The sequence below is a fragment of the Miniopterus natalensis genome, chromosome 2, assembly GCF_054644295.1.
Source record: "Miniopterus natalensis isolate mMinNat1 chromosome 2, mMinNat1.hap1, whole genome shotgun sequence".
NCBI lineage: Eukaryota > Metazoa > Chordata > Mammalia > Chiroptera > Miniopteridae > Miniopterus > Miniopterus natalensis.
Window position 1 is genome coordinate 165,574,497 of NC_142082.1, and position 13,118 is coordinate 165,587,614.

A 13,118-nucleotide genomic window follows, 5' to 3' on the forward strand; every position below is an offset into this window, starting at 1 on the left:
TAGACAGAAAAACATACCTTTAAAACAAAATTTACCTTATAATTTTGGTAGAGAGAATATTTGTTGGAAAACAAATGATAACATATTTATATATTTTATCATTATTTGATAATTTTTCAAATCAAATTTACTCAAATTACAAAGTAATTAAATGGCAAACTATCAAGATATTTTAAGGATCCAAGGATCAAAGCTAGGAAGAAGAGTTATCTGTTTTTGTTCTTTTTACAGAATTACCAGAACTATTATTTTGGGAAAAATGTTTTCTGCTCTTTAATCACTACTTATTTATTTATAATTCTAGAGGAGAGAGGTTATTGGGAATTTTTTGGATGTATTGTTTATAAAAGTTAAGTACAGGTGAACCATCATATTTTTGAATGAATATCAATCAATAAAGAAACTATATATTATATATATTTGAACTAAATATACATATTTCTATATATTTCTATATGTATTATGTTACATTATAATATATATTTATATCAAATATATATTTGTATGTATTGAACTAAAGACTAGTATATTTTTACATATTTATATATACTTATAATATATATTTATATATTTATTTGAACTAAAGATTGTCATTTACTAGCTATATGAATATTCCTTATATTTTTCGAGGCTCAGTTGTCTATACACTGGGAAAAGTTATCACTGTGCAGCATTGCTGTTAGAATCACAAGTTATACTCACTCATTCAGTGTTACTTCCTAAACTCCCTTTCCTTGAGTCCTATGAGCCCGGCCTTCTTCTGACACTTTAAGAGAGGAGTTATAACTCCAGTGACTATAAGGTTCAAGGAATGATATAAAAGGCTGAATGGTGTCTGGCATAAGACAATATAGCAAGCTGAGGAGTTTGTCAGATTGCTTTGTGTGTGTGTGTGTGCCCTGCCTAAAGTGGAATTACTCTATTTGGTGTCAGAATATAGTTTCCATTTGGCATAACACAGGCACTAAGTGATCAAATTTAATATTTCATAAGATTATATAAATCTAGATATTTGTGTGAGTAGGAAATATACCAATTTTTAAATTTTGGCAATGGGCTCATTTTAAAAACAGCAAAAACTTAACATACCATGCCCATACACTGCAATGCATGATTGTTTAATTGTGTAGGACCTCGTTGAAAGGCATCGCAAAGAGAAACTGAGAAAATTGCTTTTTTCTAATATTCTGAGAGAAACGGTTCCTTTAACATGTTTATTTCATTCTGTCATGCTTGTCATTCACTTAGCTCTCCCTTTTACTTCATGATGGATGTTGCCATTTTTCGATGTTGCTAATCATGCCCATGAAACACTGCAAAGCATTCTAGCCTGTTCTGCGCCTGCAGCCCTCAGAAATGAATGAAGAGGGAGTGACATATGCGGGGCTGAAACTGTCCTGTCCAAAGCAGCAGAGAAAAAGACGTCCAACTAACAAGAGGAGAGGTAAAGTTTTTTTGCTTGTTTTATGAAAACATAATAACTAGTAAGAAAAAAATGAAATCGTGATAATTGTGTCTGTACATATTTGATATTATACATCTGGTTCTCTATAAGTCTAGGGGTATATATAAATATAATAATTAATGAGATTTTTGATCACAGTAAATACTGGTATTAATTTTAAACTCTAGAATAAATTTTGATTTTGTTCTAATTCTGAGGGCTTTGCTATGTTCTATGCTTACTATATATTTTGTGATAATTTTTTTAAAATTTGCACAGAATTCCCATGGCAAGTCATTGCAATAATCCTGGGAGTTATATGTTTGCTTCTCCTGCTGGTAATCACAGTCTTAGGATATAAGGGTAAGTAGCAGAGACATACAGTTCTCAGGAGAATACTGAGCCGGGATGAAAACTGAGGTACTATAGCTACTGACCCTCGGCTGAGCCTTTGTAAACTATAAGTTTCCATAGAAATCTTAGTAATCATGTAGGTGTTGATTATGGTGATTTTGTTATTTTGCTATCACTTAGTTTTTATACCACACAAAATAGTGTAACAGCTGTAATAGCACAAAATTTTTCTGATATGTATGGTGAGGTTTATATGTATATTCAAACTTATTTATCATATACAATGAGGTTTTCCATATGATCAGAGAATTAGGAGAATCTTTATTTGAATATTAATTTCCTCATCAGGATGTGGTACTGCTTGAATCACAAAGGAAAACAAACTCGATCTTTTTTCTACATCAGTTTTGATATATTTCATATAAAAAAAATTTATACATAACATTTGCTTTCAATATCTTTTCCCTAATGTTTATTAATTTTTTGGTTCACTCATTCAATAAACAATGTTGAGTATCTTCTAAGGGTCAGGAACTACGTATGGCACCAAGGATATAGAACTTTAAAAAAGTCAGTTTTTGCCCTAACTGCTTTGGCTCAGTGGTTGAAACATCGACTCATGGAATGCAGGGTCCTGGGTTTGATTCTGGCCAAGGGCATGTACCTCGGTTGCAGGCTCGATCCCTGGCCCCAGTTGGGGTGCATGCAGGAAGCAACCAATCCATGTGTCTCTCTCACATCGATGTTTCTATCTCCCCCCCACACTCTCTCTGAAAAGCAATGGAAAAAATATCCTCAGGTGAGTATTAAAAAAAAAGCCAGCTTTCAATGAACTCAGTTTAAAGGGGTAGATTTTTTTTTTAAAAAATGAAGCAGTTTTAAAAATAAAATATTAGTGCTGAGATAATGGCATGAAGACATCAAATGAATGTCATATAACATGTTGAAGTCATAAAAACATTCCTGTAGGAGAAAATAATTGATATGATGTAAAAGACAGGTAGGAATTAGAAAGTTTAGGTGGAGAAGTCCATGTTTGTGTGTTAGGAGAATTACAGTTTCTGAGCAAATAAAAGAAGTGACTAGAAGAAGGGTCGGCTAGGTATACAATTCATACTAATCTTTTACACTTTGAGATTTGTCATAATAACAAAGGAAACTATTGGAAGATTTTACCTGAGGGAACAATATGACCCATATCACATGAGTAGATACAGAGTTTGGAAAGGTCAGTCTGAGTAGATTGTAAAGTGGTTGAGGGGATTATACAGGAGGATGTTTCAAGGATTAGAGTTAGTGACAATGACTGAATTAGTGTCATGAAAAATGTAGAGAACATACATGAAAAATATTTTAAATGTAGAAAAGCTAGGATATACATGTGATTGAACGGGTGAGGGAGAGAAGGGATTTGGTAATACCATTTGGTATCAGGCTTACACACCTTGGTGAACATATTTAATGATATCAAAACAAAAGAAGAACATTAGACTATGGTTTGTTTTTGTGTCAGTAATGGTGAAGATTAAGGTGATTTTGGCATGTCAGTGGAGATGACCAGAAAGAGTCAGGTTGGTCTGTGTCTCCAGAGTGAGCTTTTGGAAGTAGACATAGGCCATCAGCCTGCATATGGTAGGAGTAAATGTCTGGGAATCAAGAGAGGTGTCTAGGTTAGAGACATGAATTGTGGATTCATCAAGGAATATAACAAGTGTTTGAAAGCCTGGTAGAGGGAGGCAGAAAATACCCCATGGAAAGCCTTTAAAACCAGGGAGAGCAGGTTATGTTAGAAGAGAGGAGGTCAGGAAGATGATCCTTAGGATAAATCAACAACTAAAAGGTGTAAGACAAGTAAACAGTGGGAGAAAGAAGATGCTTTGGGACTCCAAAACACTGGCATCATGGAGAAGAGGCTAAAGATAGTCGATGGTTCCAAATAGTACAGGAAGATCAAGTGTTATAATGGCCAAGAGTATTCTTATTAAATTCAGCAAGGGAGAGGCCAGTGATGATATTTTCTAGAGTATAGTCAGTGGAATGGTGGGTATGGTTAAAGCCAGTTTGCAATGACTAAAACCTGTTTGAAGACTAGGAAGCAGAGACAGCAAATATAGAAAATTGTTTTTAAAATCATGACTAAGCAAAAATTTTACCAAGTTGGAAAGTATGTAGATGCATGTGTACTCATGCATTGTTAACAGGAGTATAAATTGTTGACTTTGTAAAACAGTTTGGTATTATCGTCGAAAGCTGACCATGACTCAGTAATTCTAATCCTAAGTATATATTCAACAAAAATACTGGTACAGCAATATACATCTACAGGAATGTTAATCAAAGTGCTATTCACAATATCAAACATCTTTAAACTACCCAAATTACCATTATTGGGAGAGTAAATAAAATCTCTGTGATTTAGTCACACGTGGTATCTATGTAGCAGCCAAAACAAACTAAAATGGTATGCCACAGTGTGGATGGGTCTTAGAAAGGCAGCAGGAACTGAAGAGTAAGTGCAGACACTTTTGTATACCATGATACCCTTTTAAGGTAAAAAAGTTAAAGACAAATCAAATAAATAGCACGATTTTAGGGAACACATCAAAAGGGAAATAAATCTCTCTCTAAAATGTATCAGGGGAGCAATTATGATGAGATTCAGTCATTGTTTGAGAGAGGCAGGAGGATGGGATGGAGTGACATAAAAGGTAAACGTAATGGTTAAGGTCCTAGCTACAGTTTTGGATAACTATCCAATTGACTAATGGAAGAAATAAATAAGAAAAAGCTCTTGGAGCAATGTTGAGAATGTCTCCTGAATAATCTCACCCTGGCTCCCAGGGTCTCGGAATGAAGAAGAAACAGCTCTGTTATAAAGGGTATGAGGAAGAGAGGACAGGAATTTTTGTGCAAAAGGTGACATGAGATGATCATATGCAAGAGAAAAGAAACATTAGAGGGAAAATGTTGAGGATTCAAGAGTGAAATAGAACAGTAGGGGACCATAATTACTAAAGATGCAATAGGGGGTGAAAGCCAGACTAAGGGTGAGAGTTTCAGGTTTGTTCAGTGGGAAGCAACATTTTTTTCAGAGACAGACCTATGGATACCTGTATTTATAGGAGAAGCAGGGAGGTGAGGGGAGCTGTGTTTGATAGTGACCGCTTCTATGTGACATAGTAGATGAGGCCATCTGAGAGAGAGAGAGTCAGCTAGGTGCGCTAGACAACTGGGGACAAGTTTAAATACTTGAAATAGCTGTTGAATTGAGAAAACGGTGTGACTCAATAACTATACTGTGTAGTATTGAGGCGTGAAATGGTGGTGAAAACCATAATTGCTGATCAGCTTTGATCTGTATCAGTACTGCTTTGTGACCTGTCATCTGACTTTCAGAAACTTGTGTGAAGGAGATGAGGTGGTGAGTGATGGAGTATTTTGAACTTGGCTATTTTTAGATGTGAGTAAAAACTATGTTGCAAGATTGTTGGAGGTCTTGCCAAAATTAGTCCCCTTTTGTGTCGCCTAGGATAGACAAAAAGGAAAGGAGGAGACTGAGTAATCACCAGAAACAGTAGTATTTAGAAAGTGGAGGCGCTGACGTGTCTTTTAAATTCAGGTCTAGTATATAAACATTGGCATGGATTGCTGAACTTGAGCAGTAGTTATATTTACCGTAACCGAGGACACTCAGAGACTGTGCAATTGATGTTAGGTTTTTACAGGTAGACATTGAATTTGGCTGAATGATGGCGGGTAGTAGCAGAAATGGAAACGAAGGCTCTCAGTTGTGAAACAAATCTTCAATGGACTTTAAAAAAATATTCCCACACTTAAAGAGCCATTTGCTTTGTTTTTACATTTTTTATTCATGAGTTTTGGGAAGATATCGCTATTTCTCCCTGAGATTTATAATTTTCATTGTGCACATTAGAAGGAGCCCTCTGAGCTCTTTCGCCATGTATATTCAGTGAATTCATTATAAAATTACACTAAACATAGAGCTAAATCCCTAAATTTGCATTTAGCTCTAAATGCAAATACTAAATGCTAAATAAAACAGTCAATCTCATAAGTTTTGAAATCTGTCTTTGAAGAGTAGGTGGCATAAAAATTAGTTAACTTTTTCTTTATTTCCAGTTTATATTTTCTATTTTATAAATGTTGATTACTGTCTTACATACTTTAAAAGTAATATGTAGAAAGTTATAGTTTTATTTAAAAATCCATATTATGCCTGATAGCTCAAAACATTTTAACCTTTCATTTTTTCTGATTGTACATTCGTGTAGTCAACATCATTCACTTTGTCACTTAGAATTAGAGTAAATTATTATAATAAAGTGACCTGTTAAAGCCATTCATGACCTTTATTTTATAATATGAATTGAAGTTTTTCAGAGCTCTTCTGTTCACAAAACACAAGATATGAAAAACACACCAGAAGCTGAAGGTCACTCAAATCACTCAGCTTCACCGCCTTACACAGGTATGTACTGAATACTTAAATTGACAGCTCTCAGATGCTTTTCATGGAATTATCCTCTTCTGTCCCATTATAATATGTACTTTTAAAAATTTACAAAGTACTTTGTCAGGATCTTTAATTTTGCTCACCTTTTCTCATCAAATTAATTTTCTTTATTATAACTAATTGAGAGCTTGACTTTCACAAAGCAAGAAACCGTGTTCTTTTGTTTTGTTTTTTAAATAGTTTTATTGTTTTCAGAGAGAGGAAGGGAGAGGGAAAGAAAGAAACATCAATGATGAGAGTCATTGATCGGCTGCCTCCTGCACGCCCCCGACTGGGGATCGAGCCCGCAACCCGGGCATGTGCCCTGACCGGGAATCCAACCCCGATCTCCTGGATGCTAGGTCAACGCTCAACCACTGAGCCACTCCCGGCCGAGCGAAGCCGTTTTTATATTATCATATTGATTTGATTATTTCAGTATTTTATGCTTGTGGATAAATTTTACCCAATATATTAATACCATTCTCATAGGCCCACTTTGATGAGCTGTTTCCTTCGGAGAGCACTGCTCCAGATTGCTACAGTTTATTTGTGCCTGAGAAGCCAAGATCCCTCAGTGCAGTCCTAACAGTGGTCTTGGTTCTGTCTGAGAGTCTCTGGCTCAACAGTATTCTTAACTACAGACTTTGGCAGAAAAGCTATTCCTAACACATAGACTTTTGGGATACAGGGAAATCACCTATGTTCTGGTCATACTGTCTGAAGTAAGCCATGAAATACACAAAAATTACAGTCTCTAAATGGTTTTAGGATTGTGGATGATGGTGGTTTTTGTGTTCAAGATAAAGGCTACAACACATATCAAGAAAAATGGTCCTGCTGTAAAAAAAAATGTTATTATTTTTCAAAAGAAGAAAAAACTTGGAATGAGAGTAAGAAGTCATGCGAAGACCTTGGTTCTCAACTCGTTAAGATTGATGGCAAAGAGGAGCAGGTATGTTTGCTTTATTAACCCTGAGTAAGTGTTTCCTGAGAAGTTTGTATGTCTTGAGCTAGGATCATTGGTTGGTTAGGCTTCCCTCCCGTATGACTTGGTCAATGTGATTTGAAACACTTTTACATACTAGTGAAGGCTTACCTCCAGAGGAGGGGGCACAGGTGTAACAGAGACCTGAAAGAACTCTTGTTTTAAACCAAGAGAAATAACTTTGCTGTGGGTGCCATGGAATAATTTTCAGTCTTTTTATTCTATCTGTTCATGTCTACTGGAGATTCTTCGGTGCACGGGCCGACGCGCTAACCACTGAGAACACTGGCCAGGGCTATAAAATTCTTATTTTATTAATATAACAGTCTGAATGAATTTTTCTTTACAAAAAAAATGAATGAACTAAGTGATAGAAGATGATGCCAAAGAAATAAAAAAAAACCAGGTATAATTTACAGATACCTTGATCAATTTAAGCATCACCTGTTATCAGTCTGTTCCTAAATGTACACTTTGTTCTACTCTCAGAAAATTAACTTTATTTATGATCCATATTTTTTTTGGTAATTTCCAACTCTGTTCTCTTCAGTTTTATTCCTGCCATTGACCTTTCTGGACTATATAGTTTTAATGAAATTGCTTATATCTGTCACCCTGTATTTCCGTGAACTATTCTAGCTCCTTTGAAATTTCTCAAAACTTTGGCTGTGGTTAGAGTGAAAGCCAGGCTCTGTACTCTTACCTCATTTGATAATGGCCCTGTGGGCAGTATCTAAAACAGGAATACCGACATACTATACAAATCCTATGACAGACTTTGTTTTAGAACACATTATCCTCACAGTAATGCTTTAGAATTTTCAGTCTTTTCCTGCTTTACAAAGCCCAAAAGTATAATTAAAGCATTAAATTAAATTCACTGATGTTCGAAATCAGAGATAGGCTTTTATGCATTTTGTATACCACTAGCATCTAGCAAAAAAAAAAAAAGTGAATGAATTGATGAACGTTTTATTTTAGTACTTCTTCAGAGACCTAGAAATGATAAAGTACATTTTGACATGCTTCTGTAACACCCTTATATTTTTTCTAGGTATTAAAAGATAAATTTTCCTCTTCTACAATTTAGTTATATTGAAAAATATTGGGGGAGGATAGGAGAGAGAGAAAATAAATGCATTGTTACTGCATTTAAGAAAGTAAATTAATTTATTGCTTCACATTTGTATCCATAAAAAATTAGTTGAACTGAATAAAATATACCAATTGGAGTAATGACTGGTATATTGCAAATTAATGATTCCAAAATAATGACTGGTATAATTACAAATAATTCAAAATACTTTATGTTAAAGATGTTTCAGACACTTTGCATGCATTTTCAGTTCACAAAATGTTCAAACCAAATAGTATAATTTCTATTATCTAGTTAAGAAAAATGCTCAAGAAACTTTATTTTCTTAAATTTACATAGCAAATAAATGACACAACCTATTTTAAAACTTGAAGTTATAATTTCTTTTTTTTAAAAAAAATCTTTGATTTGAGAGAGAGGAAGGGAGAGGGAGAGAGAGAGAGAAACATCAATGATGAGAGAGTCATTGATCGGCTGCTTGCTGCTCGCCCCCGACTGGGGATCGAGCCCGCAGCCCAGGCATGTGCCCCGATCAGGAACTGAACCGCGATCTTCTGGATCCTAGGTCAATGCTCAAGCGCTGAGCCACGCCGGCCGGGCTGAAGCTATAATTTCCTTATTTTCAGTGCTGTAAATTATTCTGCTGATTGGATAGACTTTATACCATTCTCTAGAATATGGAAATTTGGGTTCCTTACAGTTTTTGTTGCTATGAACAGTCCTTCATTAAAGATTCTTATGCAAGTCTCTGTGCAAGAGTTTCCCATGTGCCCTCTCTTCTTTTGTCACACCTCACCTAAAAATGAATTCGCTGGGTAAAAGGTATATAAAACTTCATATTAATATGTTAATATATTACATATATTATTATATAGTTCAACTTTACATAATAATTCCAAGTTATTTGTAGTATAATTTTTGCAATATTTTTAAAAATATTTCCTTGACTTCTACCATTCCACAAATTTCGTAGGTTTTTTTTTTTTTTTTAAATCCTCACCCAAGGATATGTTCACTGACTTTAGGGAGAGGAAGGGAGAGAGAAACATTGGCTGGTTGCCTCTTGTACACATCCTGATTGGGAATCAAACCTGCAGCTTTTTGGTGTACTGGACAATGGTCCAACCAACTGAGCCACCTGGCCAGGGCTTGGTAGTCATTCTTAATTTTTGCAAATGGAGTAGTTGTAAAATATATTCTTGTAGCTTTTGCTTTGATTTCCTTGATCTCTTGTGAGTTTGGCACCTTTCTGAATTTATTGACCAAATATTTTATTTCATGAGAAATATCTGTTCTTTATTTTTGCCCATTTTTTTTCTTTTGGATAATTTTGTTTTCTTATTGACTTTAAAAATATTTTGTTCTTCAAAATAAACTATTGCGGATATTTCCAGAGTTGAAGTCCCCCCCCCCCCCCCCCATGCTCTTGAAGCTATATTCTGATGAAGAGAAATTCTAAGTTTGGTGCAGTCATATTTACCTGTCTATCCCATTATATGTGGAGGGTTTGTTGTTGTTTTTGAGTCTATCATGTCCCTTTCTTGATATCTTTTATCTAGTCACAAAGACTTGGGTAATTCATTCACTGAGGACTTTCTACTTCCATTTCTTCTCTAAGCAACAGCAAAATGAGTGCCTGCCTGTTTATCTTAGGGGTGTTTGAAGATAAATGTGCCCAGTATTTTATGAGATTCCTCTATAGGTACAGTGTTATCATTGATAATATGAACAATACTAGTAGTTCTAATTTTCCCACAGAGCCTTATTCAATCAAAGATAAAATACAGCTCTTGGTCTGGGTTACACAGAAAAGGAGCTCAACATACCTGGATGTGGCTGGATGGCTCAACAATATCTCAGGAACTGTAAGTTTTCATTGCACAGTATTGCCCTCTGTTCCTTTCTCAGTAACTGATTCATAGATTATAAACCAAGATCAGGAAAAGAGTCCTGGGAATTAGAGAACATCTCTAATTTCATTTGAACAGACTTCTCAGACAGGCCAACAAATGCAAATCTCAGAGCCCCAAAGAGCATTATTTTTCCCCATGGTTTTTTTGTTTGTTTTCTGTTTGTTTGTTTTTTTAAACATATCTTTATTAATTTCAGAGAGAGGAAGGGAAAGGAAGAGAGAGTTGAAACACCAATGATGAAAGAATCATTGATTGGCTGCCTCCTGCACACCCCTGACTGGGGATGGAGCCCGCAACCCGGGCATGTCCCCTGGCCAGGAAACCAACTGTGATCTCCTGGATCCTAGATTGATGCTCAACCACTAAGCCAGGCCTGGCCGAGCTTCCCCATGTTTTCTAATGAAGGGTTCAGACACAGTAAAATCACATTTTGTTTTGTATCTTTCTCTTGTATATTCTGTGATACTAGCTGTGTTGACAGGTGTGGTTAAAGGAAAGGGTAAATATCTAACAATGAAAGAAAAGTTGTATTGAAACCCAGCCCTCCTTCTAAATGAAATTTGTATCTGTTCACTTGGTGTCCTTTAAGAACTAAAAAAAGATCCATTTTCAAATAATAAGTTAGCAATCTTGAATCTCTAATATGGTCATTGGTACCATTCTTGCCATTATTTTGCACAAATCTACATAATTCCTTGTAGTCCTCTCTCATTAGTAAGTCAGCATAGATTTGTTAGTTGATGTCAATAAAGTAATTTAGAAAATGAAGGAAAAAATTCCTGTTATAATTAAACATAGTAACAAGGGGGACAGTGTGCGAGCAGTGGCTAATTAATACACTGCTGACTGAGTGATCAAAATGTGTCATGTACTGTTCTAGGCACTGAAGTTATAGCAATGACTAAACATGCAAAAATATCCAGCTAATTAAGGGATGATAGTGGCAGTAAGGGATGAGTGACAACAACCCAAATATGCCACATAAATTATATAGCATATTAGAAGATGAGAAATGCTATGAGTGATATATAGTCCCTTACTTCTTATGTCACAAAGTACCTTTTTGTGTATGGAGGTAAGAGGAAGAGATGTCACTGAAATAGGGTGGTGAGGGACAGCCACTTAAGACATGATGCTGGTACAAGGACTTGAATGAGCGAGCTCTGTGGGCTCCCTGATGGGATAGCACCCAAGCAGTAAAAGCAGCTGGTGTGAAGACCCTGGTGGGTGTGTGTTTAGTGTGCTTGAGGAACAAACAAGAGGGCCCATGATGCAGGAGTGGAGTGAGCATGGGGGAGAGAAGCAGGTCAGAGAGGTAACAAGAATGAGTGCATTTAAGGCATCAGAGGCCATGGTAAGAACTTTGACCATTTTCAGAAGTGTGATGAGAAGCTCTTAGAGGGTTTTGAGCAGAAGACTGACAGAAGCAGGGGTGCATAAATTAGGGTGCATGCAGTCTAGTTATATTGGAGTCATCCAGGTGAGAGATGATGGTAGTTTAAAGAAGATTGTCAGGGTTTGTGCTGGAGAAAATGGCCAGATTCTAAACATAATTCAAAATTGGGTTGAGAGACAAAGCAATCAGGGATGATTCCAAAATTTTGGGTCCAGAATTATAAAAAGGGTGTTGCCATTAACTCTGATGGGGAATTTCTGGAATTCTGTTTTAGATATGTTTCATAAATCTATTGACCATTTAGAGCTCTGTGGGGATGTCACATAAACATTTGGCTTGCTACATGATTATGAAGTTCAAGTGAGAGGTCTGGGTCAGGGATGCAAATGTAGCATGTATCCGTGTATGATATCGTGTTAATACTATGAGGCTGGGAGATTAGCTTTTAGATTGCCAGGAAATCAAAGACTTGACATCTTGGACACTCAAAGGTTTAAGATAATGTGATAGGAGATGGGAAAACGTTCACTGTAGAGACAGGAAGAAAACTGTGAAAGAGTACCTGAGAATAATGGGATATGCCTTAAAGAGGTGTGTTACTGAAATAATAAGCATAATTTAAAGGATGGGAGACTTCTCACTGATAATTTTGTGACTTGAAATCATTACTTACTATCAGAATCATCAACATTTGGAGGAAAATTAAAATTAAGTAACAGTTTCTTTTTATATTGCAGCCTTGCCCCATCATTTAAAATCCATGTCTCCTATTTCCATTGTTCAATTTCACAAAGTTTTAATGCTGTGTTTGTTGTGAAGATATTAGGCTCAGTGGGAAAGAAGTACATGCTCATTTTAAGTGCAAATAACCACCTTCTATACTCAAAGTAAGGCTAGAATTAGAGGCATATGCTCTATGCACATTAATCCGAGTCATAGAAAACTGGAAATATCTTTCTATCTAGCTACAATGTGTCATGCAATAAATTTATTATATTTACTTAATTTCCAGAAATTTCAGAAGTCTCAGAAAAATAAAATAAAATATACATGTCTAATCCATGTATATATCCCATTCTATACTATCCTTTCTATTCCTTCCCTATCTCCAACTGTCCATGGTGATGTTTACATTTGTTTTAGATATAATTACACTTTGTGATTTTATAGCTACATAACTGTCACAAAATTTTTATGTTCACTAAAATTATTACACACACATATTTTGTGATCATCAGATTTTGCCTAAGGAATGACTTTCTAAAATAAATATATTTTCTGTTGCAGGAATTTTCGACAGACTTCATCAGATGCAGAATGTGGACACCTCAAGGCAGTAGATATTGTTAGTGCTGTTTGCACCAAACAGCTTCGTTTCATTTGTGAAAAGAAGTTTTCCTGCCTTAATAATTAG

General features: G+C 35.6%; 1 protein-coding gene across 1 annotated transcript; it reads left to right on the top strand.

Moving 5' to 3' along the window:
• The first annotated feature begins 1,353 nt into the window (after positions 1–1,353).
• On the top strand, positions 1,354–13,118 carry LOC148093905 (C-type lectin domain family 7 member A-like). Its single transcript, XM_087813783.1, has 6 exons — positions 1,354–1,444; positions 1,724–1,807; positions 6,192–6,287; positions 7,115–7,266; positions 10,154–10,260; positions 12,992–13,118. Exons 1-6 carry the CDS (start codon positions 1,357–1,359, stop codon positions 13,116–13,118), a joined length of 654 nt encoding a protein of 217 aa, XP_087669909.1. The 5' UTR covers positions 1,354–1,356.

What these genes read in the sequence shown, in the direction of transcription:
- LOC148093905 (XM_087813783.1), top strand. Translation starts at nt 1,357, where the DNA reads ATGAATGAAGAGGGAGTGACATATGCGGGGCTGAAACTGTCCTGTCCA. An exon ending in TCCAACTAACAAGAGGAGAG is followed by an intron (nt 1,445 to 1,723) that starts GTAAAGTTTTTT and finishes AAATTTGCACAG; the next exon opens with AATTCCCATGGCAAGTCATT. An exon ending in AGCTTCACCGCCTTACACAG is followed by an intron (nt 6,288 to 7,114) that starts GTATGTACTGAA and finishes TTTGTGTTCAAG; the next exon opens with ATAAAGGCTACAACACATAT.